At 42.9% G+C, this 18217-nt stretch overlaps 1 protein-coding gene across 2 annotated transcripts in view; it reads right to left on the bottom strand.

The window, feature by feature from the left end:
* Window positions 1-18217, bottom strand: part of TMPRSS9 (transmembrane serine protease 9) — a 212154-nt gene that overhangs the window by 114956 nt on the left and 78981 nt on the right. Inside the window, exon 2 of one of the 2 annotated variants that reach the window (XM_077476274.1) lies at window positions 1840-1984. In XM_077476274.1, coding sequence (XP_077332400.1) covers window positions 1840-1846 — 7 coding nt within the window. In that variant the 5' untranslated portion in view covers window positions 1847-1984. The remainder of the gene's footprint in view (window positions 1-1839; window positions 1985-18217) is intronic. The other variant, XM_077476273.1, reaches the window with a different exon arrangement.

Raw genomic sequence — 18217 nt, 5'->3', positions numbered from 1 at the left:
AATTGGCCACTTGTCTTCTGTGGCTTTTCTTACAAGCCATTCACCGTTCCCTGTCTGTCATCTCTCCCTTAGGACAGTTGAGTTCAACTTCCGTCCTGCACCGGGATCGTGTTGACACACGCAACTGGCTTCTTCTTGTTACACAGTCAGGCTATACCTAGCCAGCGTTCAGCATTTCTTATCATTACAGGACTCGGAGAGCCATCTGTCTTTACAGCCCATACAGTAAGATCCCCACTACGAGGCATCTAGAGGCATCAGCCCATAGCCAACGGCATACACTCGCCCATCACATCTGCCATCTTTAGGAACACATAAAATCCTCGCACATTCCCCAGTCTAGTCGTCCAGGCGGCCATCTACCGGGCCCTTTGTGGTTTTCACGGCCTACCCAGTTTATCGTTAGTAGCACTGGCAGCCAAGTTCTACACAGACACCACCTGACGAATGGTCATAATCTACAATACGGGCCATCCCCCAGGGTCAATCTTTATGTCACGCCTCCTGGTCTCCCTCTCACGGACGCAGGACCCCGCTTAGATCCTTAATTTAGATGCCGTAGCATTAGCAGTCCTATCTATGTCGGAAGGTTCCTTACTGCATGGATTGGTATAGCGATGTTTATACCATCTACGATGCCCGGTCACCCCTGGTAGTGACGGATGCCGCAGCCTCCACAGGCTTCGCTGCAATTTTTGGCCACCACTGGCTTACAGAACCATGGCATCAGGGATACTCCTAAACCCCGGGTTTACCTGGACTTCCTCCCTCTTCAAGCTATACCCGGTCATGACAGCCTCTCGACGCTGGGGTCATGTCAAGACAGGACAGGCCATGGCGTTCACCACCGACAACTGGGCCGAGGTTGATCTTGTTGATGAAGCTAGGTCAGGACCGCTCTCGGTTAGGTCCTTCTACGCAGCCTACACCTCGACCCCAGTCCATAACGTGGTCACTCTTTAGTATTTGAGCACCCTTGGCAGCATGTTGGCCTGGGTCCCAAGTCACGTCATTGAGAGACTAAGCAGTTGGAACCCTGCCTACCTCGCCCAGTACATCCCCAATCCTCGTGCGGAAGTGGCACAGGCATTCACCAAACTCGCTCATCTAATTAAGCTAAAACGAATAAAACCACACCCCTACCTGAATGTTTTTGCCCCCTTATTTTGGTATACCGACCATCAGACCAGGGCACACTTCAGGTCCATTTCATGTTGTTAATCCTATGGTAAAGTATATTGGTTCATATCCGTATCGGCCATAGGGCTTCGACCATAAGTAGGAAGGCCAGTATGGTGGCCTGAATTTATGGGAGGAGCCCAGAGGGTATTTAACCAGCCCGCTCGCCTGTGGTCTTTGTCGGTTTCCGGTGCGCGGCACCCACCCTCCCATCCCCTTTTCAGGGCATTTCTCAAATTCATTTCTCTTCACAATATATTAATTTCTAATCTAGGGTATGCCCCCTTATTTTGGTATACCGACCATCAGACCAGGGCACACTTCAGGTCCATTTCATGTTGTTAATCCTATGGTAAAGTATATTGGTTCATATCCGTATCGGCCATAGGGCTTCGACCATATATATATATTTATATATATTAAACATATACAATATTTATTATTTATCTGACTCAAAAACTAGACAAAATAGATATTTAAAGAAAATATATAGAAAACTCCCTTTAAATGTCTCAGTAGCAAAGTGATTTGATCACCTACATAGCCCTAGCCTAGGACTACAATGACATCTCTGTGTTTTTACGTGGTTAACTTGAAATGTAATGCATTTTAGATTTGTTTCAGTAACAATAAGAACAGATTACAATAAAAATTATTTACTTACCATAAACTTTTTTGGATGTAATTTGCTGTGTATTTGGCTGGATTTGAGTTACTTTTTCAGCTTGTCTTTAGAAGTTGCAAACATTTCATAAAATTAGTTCTTAGTATCCAAGATTTGGCAAATAAACCTAAATAAAGTTGACTGATATAAAATAGTCGTTAGTAGTATTTATAGACACCCATGGTCCATTTGCATATGTATGCCATAAATAAAGATGATTTGGCTAATATTATTACAATTTCGTGCAAGGTAATATTATACTACACATAATAGGCTACTGAATGGTAATTTAATTAAATCATTTAAATATCATTCTTCTTTACTGCACATTCTGATTTTCATGGTTGTACATTTGAATGAGCTGGTGGAGAGCGAAATGAGAAAAACGAGAAAAATGAAGTTCAATAGCCAGTGCAGCTCTTCTGCTTGATTCCGAGAATGCGTGGAATTTTGTGCGTCAGATTTGTGTAAGCACGCTCAGAATTTCTGCCAACAAGTTTTGTTGTCAAAAAATTTGAGAACCAGCTCTCAAACATTTGTTGTCGGAAATTCCGACAGCAATGTCCGATGGAGCATACACACGGTCAGATTTTATGACAGCAAGCTCACATCGAACATTTGTTGTTGGAAACTTCGACCATGTGTACGTGGCATTAGACTTCCAATGCAGGTTTAAACCTGATTGGTAGCAGTGTCAAACTTCTAAAAACTGGCAATATTAATGACACCAGGCTTTATGTGACTGAGAGACAGCCAGGAGGGTTTTCCATCATCACCAGAAGGTATATTCTAGGAACACCAGAATACAGACAAATGGGACTGGGGTGGACTAGTACACTAGAGCAGTGGTACTCAACTTCAGTCCTCAAGTACCCCCAGCGTGCCATGTTTTCAGGTTTTCCTTTACTTTGCACAGCTGCTTTAAATTAATATCAATGACATGGTATTGATAAGAGCTATTTCATCTAAGAGAAGTTTCCAAAACATGGCCCGTTGGTGGGCACTTGAGGATTGAGGTTGAGAACTAGAGCAATGCCTGGATGGAAAACCCAAAAGCTCCTCAGGTAAGCAATGCTCCCTGTGTGAATCCTAAAGTTATTTTTGATTCAATTTTGACTGAAGTATAACTTTAAAACTTAGTTATCTCATATAAATTTTAGGACAAGCATACAACAGATGTGTTAATATGGTCTGTCCCTGTTTCAGAGTAAAAGTACTCTGCTCTGTTTACAATCTAAAATGGTAAAAGGACTGAACGTAGAAGTACAATGGGGTGTTTGTTAGATTTTCATTCTAGCTCATGCGGTCCACTTGAAATAGTTGAATTCCAGACATCTCCTCCCTCTGCTGATATTATCACAGGCTGAGAAAGAAGTGGGACTTATAGCAGATTCACTCAGTTCTCAGAAAGCAAAAAAAAAAAAAAGCAGTAATGAAAGAAAAACCTGCATATAGAAGAATTTAAAAGGGAACTGATAAGAATGGCGCAAATTCACATACTGGGTGTTGTAAGGTGTGAGCACAATAGTCGGAAACACTGTCATGATATCTCTCTGTTGATATAATCAGTCTGGGAAAGTCATTGATAAATTAGAGCTTTTCAACAACACATGGCTTTACGCTTACAATAATACTACAAGACAACCTAACGTATCCCAACGTACTCCTAATAAGTTGTCATTGTCTTCAGAAAAAACATTTTGTTAATTTAAACTTTTACCAAGAACAATCAATTCATGTGAAAATGATATTTCCAATTAACTTTAACTTTTTCTGCGCTTGAAGTGGTGTTCCACCCTAAAAAAATCATGAATGTGCCTAAAAAAATAAGAAATACAATTTGGAATTGTTTTTTTTGCTCACCTCTAAATGGCTGTTACTAGGGGGTCCCTAGTAGTCTGCCTCCTTCAGTGCCTGGGCGCTTGGCGTCACTTCCAGTGCAGGAAGGGCTCAGCTTTGCCCCTCCCTCTTGTCAATCATCTGGGACATGTGACATGTGACAGTCCAAGATGATTGTGCGGCCAATCACGGCGCCGCATGCGCAGTGGGTGCTGGCTGTGAAGCCACAGCCAGGCACCAACAGTTACAATACCGTCGCCACCGAATGTAGGGGGAGACTAGCGGGGCTTTGATCCCCCTCATCGCTGGACCCTGGGACAGTTAAGTGTCTGATTAGTAAAAGTCAGCAGCTGCAGTATTTCTAGCTGCTGACTTTTAATTTTAATTTTTTTAAATGGGAGCCCCTCTTTAAAGAGATATTAAGGCTGGGCTCACACCAATGCGAATTGGATGCAAGTTTCCCTGCATCCAATTTGAATAGCAGGAGGATGTGACCGGCTCTCTATGGAGCCAGTTCACATATCTCTGGGGCGGTTGTGGAGCGCACTGCGTCTTTGGCACCGTTTCAGGCAATGATTCCAAACTGATTCGTCCCTGAAATGGAGAACAGGGATGCACAGCGTTCCTGTGCAATCCATAGCCGGTAGGAACCGGGCCGTAATTGATTGAAAAGCTTAATTTGTTTTAAATTAAATAACAAACATGCCATACTTACCTGCTGTGTAGAACAACCCCTGATCCTCCTCTTCTAGGGTCCCTCACTGGCATTACTGGCTCCTCTTTAGTGTGTGCCCCCATAGAAAGCCACTTCCTATGGGGGCATTCATTAGGGCTCACTCCCGAGCCATCCTATCTGTGTCTACTGACACAGACAGGGCAGCTCAGCTCCTTCATCCCAGAATTTGATTGACAGCAGCAGGAGCCAATAGCACCCACTTCTATCAATCTGCCCTGTGAGGAGAGAGAGAGAGCATAGAGCCACTGCCCTCATGCACAGTGCTGGATCGATATCAGGCTCTGGTAAGTATAAGGGGGGTGAGGGGGGATCCTGTGTCACAAAAGGTTTTACCTTAAAGTGTTACTAAACTCAGGACCCTGCATGCAATATCTGGTCTCCCACAGTACACAGAACATGGAAATAAATTTATGGAGTTATTTAAATCAATATAAACTGCTAAATACCTTTTCTCATCAGTAGTTTTCATTAGTATCAACTGTATCTGGCTGAGCACTGGTTAAATCTTGTAGGAGGATTTTTCATTTTCTTCTGACTGTTCTATGAGGCTGCATGGCCCCTGAGCCTCTATCATTGCTGATTGGTCCTGTGCCAATCACATGTACCCTCCCAAAAAAAAACTCTAGCAATACACACCAAACTGAGCATGCGCAGAGTGCCTCCTAGGGCTCTGTACATTCAGCAGATGGATTAGGGACAGTGGAAGAAGGGGAGAATTATAGAAGACAGGATAAAACAGCCATTTAACACAATGCAGAGGATTAACCCCTTAGGTTCCACAGTGATTATAACAGGCATGCTTTTGCTGTATATACAGACTGATTTTTACTGTTGTAGGTTAAGTAAAACTTTAATACATATGCGGGTTTCGGGCACTCAATGTCCTCCGGCACCCGCTGATCATCGGTAAACAACACAGAATGGTGATCTGTAAACAAGGCAGATTGCGGTTCTGACAGGAGGAAGGAATAGATTCTGCGTTCCTGCAAAGCAGGGACAAAAATCCACCTCTTTCCCTAGTAAAAGCAGCACATACAGTACACATAAACACTGGCTAGGCTAGGTTAAACTAGATGTTTAACCCCTTTACAGCCAGTGTCATTAGTACAATGACAGAGCATACTTTTAACACTGATCACTGTATTAGTGTCACTGGTTCCGGCAAAGTGTCAAAAGTGTCCAATTGTCCGCAGCAATATCGCAGTCCCTTTATAAGCTGCTGATCTCCACCATTACTGGTATAAAAAAATGCTATAAGGTTTGGGTAAACCAATCAACATACTTAGTAGGATTTTATTTTAACAAAAACATGTAGCAGAATTCATATTGGCCTAAATTTAAGAAGAAATAAGATTTTTTTTTTATTGGATATGTTTTATAGCAGAAAGTAAAAAATATTGTTTTCTATTCAAAATTATTGGTCTTTTATTTTTTTTATAGCTCAAAAAATTTTAAAAATGCAGTGGTGATCAAATATCAAAAGAAAGCTCTATTTGTGTGAAAAAAATAACATATATCTTATTTGGGTATAGTGTGGCATGCCCGCGCAATTGTCAGTTAACCACTTAAGGACCAGGCCTCTTTTTCAGATTTGGTGTTTACATGTTTACATGTTTAAAACAGTTTTTTTTTGCTAGAAAATTACTTAGAACCCCCAAGCATTATATTTTGTTTTTTTTCTAACACCCTAGAGAATAAAATAGTGGTCATTGCAATACTTTTTTTCACACCGTTTTTTAATAAAAAAATAAGACAACAGTAAAATTAGCCCAATTTTTTTTATATTGTGAAAGATAATGTTATGCCGAGTAAATTGATACCCAACATGTCATGCTTCAAAATTGCGCCCGCTCGTGGAATGGCATCAAACTTTTACCCTCAAAAATCTCCATAAGCGACATTTAAAAAATTATACAGGTTACATGTTTTGCATAACAGAGGAGGTCTAGGGCTTGAATTGTCGCTCTCGCTCTACTGATCGCGGCGATACCTCACATGTGGGGTTTGACCGCTGTTTTCATATGCGGGCGCTACTCACATATACGTTTGCTTCTGTGCGCGAGCTCGTCGGGACAGGGGGTTTTAAAAAAAAAAAAATTTTTTATTATTTATTTTACTTGATTTTATTTATTTTTACACTTTAAAAAAAAAAATAATAATTAATGGATCACTTTTATTCCTATTACAAGGAATGTAAAAATCCCTTGTAATAGAAAAAAGCATGACAGGTCCTCTTAAATATGAGATCTGGGGTCAAAAAGTCCTCAGATCTCATATTTGGACTTAAATGCAATAAAAAAAAAAGTCATGTAAAAAAAATGACATTGAAAAAAATATACCTTTAAGAGGTATGGGCGGAAGTGACGTTTTGACGTTGCTTCCGCCCTCCTATGGTATAGAGACGAGTGGGGGCCATCTTAGCCTCACTCATCTCCATACCCAGCCATCGGTAGGACCCGATCGCCTCCGCTGCTACCGACGGCTCCGTTAATCGGCGGAGGGCGCGGGAGAGCGGCGGGAGAGGGTTAGGCACCTGTTATACCGCGTACACACGAGAGGACTTTCTGGCAGAAAAGCTCAGACGGAATGATTCCGTCGGACATTCCGCTCGTGTGCGAGCTTCAACTGACTTTTTTTTTCCAAAATTCTGATGGACCTAGAAATAGAACATGTTTCAAATCTTTCTGCCGGAACCAGTTCCTATCGAGAAAACTGTTCGTCTGTATGCTATTCCGACGGACCAAAACCTACACAAGGGCAGCTATTGGCTACTGACTATTGAACTTCCTTTTTCTAGTACCGTCATATGTCATCACGTTCTAGATGGTTGGACTTTGGTGTGATCATGTGTAGGCAAGTCCATTTTGGTGGAACTCCCTCAAAAAGTCCTTCGGAGTTCAGTCCAACGAGAAGTCCGCTCGTGTGTACACGGCATTAGAGTCTGCAGAAGACTTGAGACTGGAGCGGAGGTTCACCTTCCAGCAGGACAACAACCCTAAACATACAGCCAGAGCTACAATGGAATGGTTTAGATCAAATCATTTTCATGTGTAAAGCCGCGTACACACGGGCGGACTGTCTGGCCAACTTAGTCCGTCAGACAATCCGACGGACAGTCCGTCATACTTTCGAATGAACGGACTTGCCCACACACGGCACTTTTTGAGTGGACTAATACGGCGTACTAAGTCCGCCGTACTATCCGCCCTACTTTTGAAATGAATGGACTCATTTCGAGCGGGTCTCCAGGTAGGCGGGGCCAGCGGCGTCTCCCTCGCGGGCCGCCTGGTATGGACTTAAAGGGGAACCCCAACGCATGGGGTCCCCCCAAGTCCACAACAGACCATTGTCCGAGCACGCTACCCGGCCGGCCAGGAAAGGGGGGGCGAGCGAGCGCCCCCCCTGAGCTGTACCAGGCTGCGTGCCCTCAACATGGGGGGGCCCCCAGGCCCCCCCACCCCAAAGCACCTTGTCCCCATGTTGATGAGGACAAGGGCCTCTTCCGACAACCCTGGCCGTTGGTTGTCGGGGTCTGCGGGCGGGGGGGCTTATCGGAATCCGGGAGCTCCCTTTAATAAGGGGGCCCCCGGATACCGGCCCCCCACCCTATGTGAATGAGTATGGGGTACAATGTACCCCTACCCATTCACCTGTAAAATAAAAGTACAAACAAAAAACACAACACACGAGATAAAATACTTTATTGCACAGCTCCGGGGGTCTTCCGTCTTCGGGGGTCTTCTCGCCAGACTCCTCCGCTATCTTCTTGTAGCTCTTTTGCTAGCGGAGGAGTCCGGCTTTCTTCCTCACCGCCGGCCTCTTCTCCCGACTTCGGGGGTCTTGTCCCCCTCTTCGGTTCTTCTGCCGGGCCACCGCGCCTTCTTATAGCTCTTTTACAGGCGGTGGCCCGGTCTTCTGTTGCCGCCGCCGCCCGTTCTTCTGCTTCTTCTTCTTCTCCTGGAGATGTTGCCTCGACGCTCTCTCCGGCCGGAATGCCAGGGACGCGCTCCGCTGCCACTTATATAGGGACAAGGGGCGGTGTCACATGGCTTTATGTCACATGGGTTGGTCACATGGGTTGATGTCACATGAGGACTATGACATCGTAAGGGGGCGGGGTCACCATGTGACACCAACCCATGTGACATAAAGCCATGTGACACCGCCCCTTGTCCCTATATAAGTGGCAGCGGAGCGCGTCCCTGGCATTCCGGCCAGAAAGAGCGTCGAGGCAACATCTCCAGGAGAAGAAGAAGAAGAAGAAGAAGAAGCAGAAGAACGGGCGGCGGCGGCGGCGACAGAAGACCGGGCCACCGCCTGTAAAAGAGCTATAAGAAGGCGCGGTGGCCCGGCAGAAGAACCGAAGAGGGGGACAAGACCCCCGAAGTCGGGAGAAGAGGCCGGCGGCGAGGAAGAAAGCCGGACTCCTCCGCTAGCAAAAGAGCTACAAGAAGATAGCGGAGGAGTCCGGCGAGAAGACCCCCGAAGACGGAAGACCCCCGGAGCTTTGCAATAAAGTATTTTATCTCGTGTGCTGTGTTTTTTTTTTTGTACTTTTATTTTACAGGTGAATGGGTAGGGGTACATTGTACCCCATACTCATTCACATAGGGTGGGGGGCCGGTATCCGGGGGCCCCCTTATTAAAGGGTGCTCCCGGATTCCGATAAGCCCCCCGCCCGCAGACCCCGACAACCAACGGCCAGGGTTGTCGGGAAGAGGCCCTTGTCCTCATCAACATGGGGACAAGGTGCTTTGGGGTGGGGGGCCGCGCGGCCCCCCCTTTCCCCAAGGCACCCCCCCCCATGTTGAGGGCATGCGGCCTGGTACGGCTCAGGGGGGGCGCTCGCTCGCCCCCCCTTTCCTGGCCGGCCGGGTAGCGTGCTCGGACAAGAGTCTGTTGTGGACTTGGGGGGGACCCCCACGCCGATTTTTTTCGGCGTTGGGGTTCCCCTTTAAGTCCATACCAGGCGGCGGGGCCAGCGACGTCTCCCTCGCGGGCCCCGCCTACCTGGAGACCCGCTCGAAATGAGCGGACTTTTCTCCGGGCGGGAAAAGTCCGCTCATTTCAAAAGTACGGCGGACTGGCACACACACGGGCGGATTGTCCGCCGAAATGCGAGTCCAGCGGACAGTATTTTGAACATTCCGAAATACTTAGTCCGCCAGACTGCACGCTGAAAAAGTCCGCTGAAGCCCACACACGAGCGGACTGTCCGCTGAAATGTGTTTCGGCGGACTAAGTAGGCCAGACAGTCCACCCGTGTGTACGCGGCTTTAGAATTGCCCAGTCAAAGTTCAGACCTAAATCCAATTGAGAATCTGTGGTAAGACGTGAAAATTGCTGTTCACAGATGCTCTACATCCAATCTGACAGAGTTTGAGCTATTTTGCAAAGAAGCATGGACAAAAATGGCACTTTCTAGATGTGCAAAGCTGGCAAGGACATCCCCAAAATGACTTGCAGCTGTGATTGCAGAAAAAGGTGGTTCTACAAAGTATTGGGGGGGGGGGGGGGGCTGAATACAAATGCACGCCACGCTTTTCACATATTTATTTGTAAAGCATGTTGAAAACCATTTATCATTTTCCTTGATGCCTAAACATTTTTTACACTAATGCAAGGAATGCATTACAGTAAAGAATGTTTAGGTTTTAGAACCACTTTTAAAAAGAACATCTAGTACATTGCACGGTAGACACTGTCTGCTTTAAGGCTTGGTTGGTCTCAAACAACACAAAGTGTCTGTATATTTCAGCTTTCAGTTGAGATCTTTAAAGAATGTGTTTTTTCCATCAAAGAATCAAAAGAAGAGACAGAAACATGTGAACTGGGCTTAAAGCTCCCCTTAGTTGCTCAAAAGGAGGAAAAAAAAATTACGTAAAATGTAATATTCGTCTAAAAATACTAAAACAATATAAATATGTTAACCACTTGATTACCCAGCACCACTTTAAAATGGCACATGGATAGCAGCTGTTTGTCCCAGTTCCAAGTAGCAGTGGGAATCAGTGACTCCCACATTCCCAGTAGGGGTGCCAGGGTGGAAGTATCGTCTGTCACGGTCAACATTCAGCGCAATGCTCAGAAGCTGAAACAATCGGCACTTGGGCTTCTGATGCCTTCACAGTACTCCGAAGGAGCTCTTTGTGAGAGCAAAAGTAAACACAGTACCTCTGTCTTGTGTTTATTCTGTGTGTGATAACATCATGAGTGATGTCAACGCACACTTATTCACTATGGAGGTCAGGTAGAGCTGTCATAACTCTGCCCAGGCGTTTACACAGCAGCCGATCACTGCTATAGTGATCTACCACTGGCTGGTTGAAGTTGACAGCAGGATATATAAGACTAATATGTAATACAAAGAGACCAGTAATGTTCAGGCCTATTTATATGTCAGCCTGTAGGCAGGTTGCCTATTGCAAGTTAGTTAGCCAGCTTTGGCTGCCCTGGCCAGGGGGAAGGGGTACATTTTTTTTACTGCCTGCCCCGGGCTAAGTTTGCAGGCTTTCTGGCCTCCCATTATGTGTATTATAAAAGGCAAAGAGGTTCGGAACCCCAGGGGGCTAGAGTTGCTGATGAAGAGAGAGAAGAGGGCTGCTGGGACTTGATGTCTGCTCCAGGGAATGCCAACTCGTCGGGACACGCTGGACTTTCTCTAGCAGTCCGTCTCCCATGGTCACCGGGAGCAGACTAGCGCTACAGAGATCTAAGGCCTCGTCACCACGTACGGGAAGGAAGGAGTTCATGAGCATGCATGAGGTCCGCGCTCAGTGGGACCCCATTCTGTTACTGGAAGTGATATCCGAGGATGCTGGACTGGTGGAGTGGGTGTAGGCTTAACACCTCCCTCCTGATGCAAAACATACAAGCACAGTGTGTAGCAATCCGGGAAAAAACACCTGTCAGAGGAGACTCATCTCTAATGCTGCATACACACGACCGGACTTTCCGTCAGAATAAACTCTGACGGTCTTTCCGACAGAGTTCCGCTGAAACGCTCTTGCCTACACACGATCACACCAAAGTCCATTTGTTTAGAATGCAGTGACATACAACACGTACAAAGGGACTAGAAAAGGAAGTTCAATAGTCAGTAGCCAGTAGCTGCCCTTGCATAATTTTTGGTCCATCGGAACAGCATACAGACGGACGGTTTTCCCGATAGGAATTGATTCCATCGGAAAGATTTAAAACATGTTCTATTTCTAGGTCCATCAGAATTTAAAAAAAAAAAAGTCTGATGAAGCCCACACACGATCGAAATATCCGATGAAATGATTCCGTCTGACCTTTTCTGCTGGAAAGTCCGGTCGTGTATATGTGGCATAAGTCGTGGAACTGCCTTAATCTTTGACTTTTCACAAGATTCTCGTCCCCACATTAATAAGCACACTCCGTGCGAAGTATACATTGGTGCAAATGACCCCACCCAGAACTTCAGCAGTCCTGCATTTCACCATTTGTAGAATAAACAGCAGATTGACAGTATAAAAACAAAAAAACAATCCGCAGCTTGAATGTCAAAATTTGGTAGAAATTAGAACACCACACTGCTACTGCTTGCTTCCAAGGCTCTGATCGATAGCTAGCACTAGGCAGCAAGTTCTGCCAGTGCAGTAACACACTTAGGGCTCATTTACACTTGCTTTGCCTTCAACACACATTAAAGAGCCTACCGCTTCAACATGGTTTTATGATGTGATTTTGATGCTTCGAGGGGCTTTGAAGCTTGACAGATGCCCTGTGTGTGGATACCTCATACTTGCAATTTCTCCAAAACAAAGCGAAGCTAAAGTTGAATTAAAGACTCTCAAAAGCCGCAAGCTTTGTCATAGAGTTCTATGGAGGTGCTTTGAAGCACCGCTAAAGCAACATGGGGTATAATTTTTGAAGCAAAGCCCAAGCAAAGCAAAGCAAATGAAAGGTGTAAACAGGACTTTAAGCTAACCATTTTATTTAGTGACAGGAACTTTGACCAGCGTTCAGAGAGCTTTAGAAAAGCGTGTCCAAAGCCTTGTTTTGAAGCAAGGGTAAACTAGCCATTATACTGTTACAGTTACAGCCATCTTTAGCTTCAAATGCATACCCTCCCTAATGCCATATGGCACATCACACAATACCAGGGAATGAGGATGGGTGGAGAAATTCCAGCAGCATAAGTGAATCCAATACTCTAACAATACACTTGGGCGGGACAGGGTGCCAGTTAATCAGTTATTCAGTGGTAATTATTAAAGCACAACAGCTAATTAAAGCAAAATTGCAACTCCAAATCTAAATCTTACTACACGTTACAATATAATTTTACCTATAGATCAACATACAACTATTCCCTATAAAGGCCTGCCTAACTGTATACAAATTGATTGGATAGGTCAGGTAGGTCAGCATATTACAGAGTTTTGGAAAATGTAAAGTTTATTGTACAAGGATTACATGGTCAAATTGTAATGTGTATGAAGAACCTATAATTACTTTATTATTCTTACTGGTTACCGGAATGATAGTACTTACACGTTTGAATTCTTTTTTAACACAAACATGTAGAACCACATCAAATTGTTTTCCAACTGCTGTGCATGTGCTCAGTGATTGTATATTTGGCTTGTTTGAGATGTTGAATTAAAGCGGAGCTCCACCCAAAAGGGGAAGCTCTGCTTATTTGCCTCCTCGCCTCCTCTGCTGCCACATTTGGCACCTTTTGGGGGGGGGGGGAGCAGATACCCGTTTTTGACAGGTACTCGCTCCCACTTCTGGATGACTTCGCTGTGGCAAAGTCACTATGAAGTTCAGCCCCCCTCCTCCTTCCCCCCGCCGCCGGGCCATTCACAAAGTGCAGCACACTTCGCAGTAGGGAACCAGCTGTGAACCTGCAAGGCTTTACTACCCGCTTTCCCCTTGAAGAAATGGCAGCGGCAGCACTTGAGAGCCGATCAAAAAATCAGCTGGGGTGTCAACGTCGCAAGATCCCTAAAAGTCAGCAGCTACAGTTTTTGGAGCTGTTGACCTTTAATTTTGTTGGTGGGGATCTGTAGCTCTGCTTTAAGAAATTCTGAAAGTTGGGTAACCTACTAAGTCACTTTACTGCATTGTTGTCATGGCAGGATTTCATCCCACCCATTTGTTGAATAATGATTAAAAATAAGGCAACTTTATCATGTGTGGGATTCTATGTGGAAAGAGAAATCCAATGTGGAAAAGACTCCTGAGAAGAGGGAATGAACTTGGGAAAGTGTAGTATAGGTAAAATCTGCTTCGTAAAGTTTCATATGGTGGTTAATGAGTTTGTACACATACCCTTTTTATACAGGGCTTGATTTATACACCCCCCTCAAAAGATACGAAATTATGATAAAAAATGATGCCTTAATAACCAAAAAACAAATGAACACATCTACAATCAGAAATTTGTCCATAAAGACACAGTCAGTACCATACTGTCAAAACCAGGAACCTTTGCAAAGACACAATCAGTACTGTTTTAACACAACAAGAAACATGTCCATAGTGGCACAATCAGAACCATACTGGCACAACTAGAAATATGTCTTCTTGGGACTAAGCACATGGAGCCTAGGTTATGATCTTACAGAGACCTCAAAGGCTCTTAAAGAGACATGCAATAAATAAAACAAATCTACTCATCTTCCTTAGAATGTACACTGAGTTGTGCATGCACAGCTCAGTTTACATTCTGATCCTGTGTGACGGGATGACTGAACTCCTGCACATGAGATGTCATCCTGTGGAAACCAATGATGATGGACGTAGCCCAGCACCCAGAGGAAACCAGGTAAAAAATCCCAGTGCCAGCAGGGGACCCTAAACCATTGATGAAGATGGATTTTATAACCACAGGCAAACTACTATTATTAGCAACACATCCCTTAATTGAACAGGTATAGGGGAATTTTATGGGATTTTTAAGGTGCAAAATGAGGTACAGTGATCTCAAGAGATAATGTAAAAAGTTTTATGTAAAGAAAGATTAAAAAATAGTTTAAAAACAATTATGGAAAGTATGTAAGGCACAGTTTTATGGATACAGCACTTTTGACTGGAATTCCCAACACGTTTTGCCCATATTCCAGGCTTCTTCAGGGAATGCTGTCCATTTGAGGTACAAGCCTTCTATTGAAAAAAAAATATACATATAATAATCACATCAAAAGTCAGGATATAAAAATATACAATATACAATATAGAGGGGAAGGGCGGGGTGGGGGGGGGGGGGTTTAGAGAGTGGGGAGAGGGGTTGGGTGAAGATGAAAGGCTAAGGAAAAATACATTTTAAAGAGTGTTAGAGTAGAAGAGGGAAAAGGGGGTCCTTCAAACAGTAATAGTTCCTATAGAAGGAGTTTATCAATTCAATATTTCATTTAATCCAGGATAACCTGTAGCTTTTAAAGAATGAATCCAATTGGATTCCAACTGTAAACGTTTTTGATCGTTAGTTACTTCCTCCTCTGACATCAGTGGGAATATGCTCCAATGCCATAAATGTTATCGTATGCAAACTGAAGCCATGAAATAAACCAACATGACGACTTTTTGGGTTTCCATTTTACGTTTTTTAATAAGAGACACATGATCCTTAATTCTCTTAAAAAAAGGGCGTTTCGTTTTCCCAACATAGAAACAATTACAGGTGCATTTCATCTGATACACAATGTGTTTGACATGTTACTCTATGTTTAATTCTATGAATTTGACCATTGGGCAATACTACCTCATTACTGTTTAACATAAATTGACAATCGTCCCATTTTCTACATGAATGGATGGTACTGAAGTTTTGTAATTACTTTGGACCAAACAGTCCTTTAAATATTTAGCTTGTCTGTAGGTGATTTGTGGTTGCTTATCCACATATTTTCTTACTATAGGGTCAGCCAATAACAGTGGGCAATACTTATTTATGATCTGTCTTACTTGTCTATGTTGTTTTGTATATGAGATAATTATTCTCATAGGCTGTGATATTGGTTTGATTTTTTTTCTTGTAAATCAAAGTATCATGAACATGAGCCTTAGCTCTATTAAAGGCTTTTTTTTAGGATACTATGAGTATAGCCTCTCTAGCATAGACGTGAATATAAAGAGTTGGCCTCAATTTGAAAGTCCTCCTCTCTACTACAGTTCCACCTCAATCTGAGGTGTAAGCAATGCTGTTAACCAAGGATTGAGGATGGGAGCTAGAGGCATGCAAAATAGCAGTGCCAGCTGATGGCTTCCTAAACAAAGAAGTGCCAAGAGAGCCATCAGGTTCAACAAAAATCTTGATGTCTAAGAAACTGATAAATCTCTGATCACATGACATTGTAAATTATAATCATTAGTGCCTATGATACTCATAAACTCAATTAATTCTTGATGGGTACCTATTGGTATATCATCAATATAACATTGAAAAGTAATTATATGCTGATATCTTCCCTTGCAAAGAGGTTTCTCTGGCACCCCCCCTGGTACAGTGCTGTATCCATAAAACTGTGCCTTACGTACTTGCCATAATTGTTTATAAACTATTTTTTATTCTGTCTTTAAATCATGCTTTTTACATTGTCTCTTGAGATCACTGTACCTTATTTTGCACCTTAAAAATCCCATATAATTCCTCTATACCTATTCAATTAAGGGATGTGGTGCTAATAATAGTGGTTTGCCAATGGTTATAAAATCCATTTCCTACTATTGAGTGTTTTATCACATCGTTATAAACCACAGACCCAAAATTTCCACTCAAAAACTTCATACTGATCCCCTCTTTTTTAGGGGAGTATTTTCTCTATATACAACTACATAGATGGTAGTTTATATAATTATATATAGAAGAAAGTGATGCTCTACTCTAGTTATCCATTAAGCATATATATATTTTTTTGTTTTTCTTATCTTGTTAATAGGAATATTTTCTGCATTATTTAAAAGTAAAGTTTTTTTTGTATTTGCATTTGAGTCCAATATAGGATTTTATCATGGCCAGATTTTGTGGGACTGGGAGGGTTTTATGAGCAAAATACCCCTTTCCCAGAGCTCAGTGGGGGTAAAGGAAACAAATTTAGACAAGTTGTTAAACTTCAAAGATCACTAGAAAGGAAAGTTAGAATTTTTTGGCATAAGAGATTTAGAAAAATACATTGACAACAAGATCATCCCTTGGGGATTAAGATTTAAGAATCCAAATGTTCCCAAATTTGAAGAAAGTAGATGAAACATTAAAGAATAGGTGGGAATCAAACCTACAATCGTGCTCCTTTGAGATGATGTCTCTATTGTGTTATCAATATGAGAACGAACTCAATGAGGTGGACAATCAAATTGGTAAATGGTATGCTGAACATAGTTCTCTTGCATGTCTACCTTCCTTCATTGGTAAGGAATGTGAGCTAAGGGAACATATTGAACAAAATATAATTGAGCTCATTAACAATAGAGTACATTTTTACATGATCAATCAGCACATGATATGGGCTTTGCTTACAAATGGAATCAACAAACACAACCAAGATGTCCACCAAAACAAAATAATCAAATACACCCGAATCAAACTGTTCATGTATCTGATACTTCTTCTGTCTCCTCAAGGAGATCTGAACACATTTTTTTCAGACAATTTGAAAAATGTACCTGCACTTATTTACGAACCACTCTGTGCTGTCTGTCACCCGTGGTCCACCCTAAAAATTCACAGCAATGACTAAACACCTCTCACCTATCTTCTAAAACTTCACATGGTAATCAAGGTTGTAAAACCAATGGTATAGTGGTTTCTTTATCTGCTCCTTTTTCTTTTTCTTCAACATTAGCACCGACAATAATGTCCACTAAGGTAAGTGAATCTAATATGTCAATACCTACCAAAACTGACCCTAAGTTGGCCTCTATTTTTTTTACCACCAGGAACTCCAGAGTCCCAAAACTTGGTGACTCTGGAAACTCCCACTATGTAACTCCTGATGGAGAAACACAATTTCAAATTCTCAATCTCTCATCTCATACACTTACTACTGAGGAAATTCAAGTCTTATGCCGGCCATACACGGTTCGAATTTCGAAAGAATTTTTCGTAAACTTTCGAAAATCGTATCTAAGAATTTTCGTATGAATTTCGCACCATTAGTGGGATGCAGCAACAGCCGATTTTCGTGCGGAAATAAAATTTGAGGAATCGGACATGTTGGAAATTTTTTGAAAAATGAACGATTTTCTAATCAATGATGGGAGAATCGTGCGAGAAACGTAATAATAAAAGAAAATGTATGGAGATAAAAGAAAATTTACGGAGAGAAAAGAAGATTCCCAGCCAAGAAAATTATTTTCTGTAGCAACATGAGGTGAAATTGAAGGCTTGGTCGGCTGAATTTCGAAAATCAATGGTGGCATCATCGGATCACAAAAAAAACAAATTTTCTGATTTTGAAAAAAAAATTCGTTCGAAATTCGACCATGTATGGCCTGCATTACAGTTAGGCTTGACCTTCTGTCCTGATGCAAATGTAGATAGATTTGATATTATCAAGGATATCCATTTGTTTGTTCGACGTCTAATGTTTAAAACTTTGTATCATAAGTCACGAAATAGTGATCATCTGGTTTCCTCTACTGGTGAGAGTAATCTCACAATTAGAGAGATTAAAGCTGTTCAGGAACTCATGGAGTTATGGGAGGAGAGCGACGAGTGTGTTGACTCGCCCCTCGACCCTCCCCCATTGTCACGAGATCTACAGTGAACAAATGTTTTTCCCCTCCACAACTATTCAAACCTAAATCAAAGAATTTTCCCACATTCG

The sequence above is a fragment of the Lithobates pipiens genome, unplaced genomic scaffold (assembly GCF_037356315.1).
Source record: "Lithobates pipiens isolate NorthernLeopardFrog02 unplaced genomic scaffold, aLitPip1_a1.2 Scaffold_13, whole genome shotgun sequence".
Lineage (NCBI taxonomy): Eukaryota > Metazoa > Chordata > Amphibia > Anura > Ranidae > Lithobates > Lithobates pipiens.
This window is presented reverse-complemented; position numbering and strand designations above follow the sequence as displayed.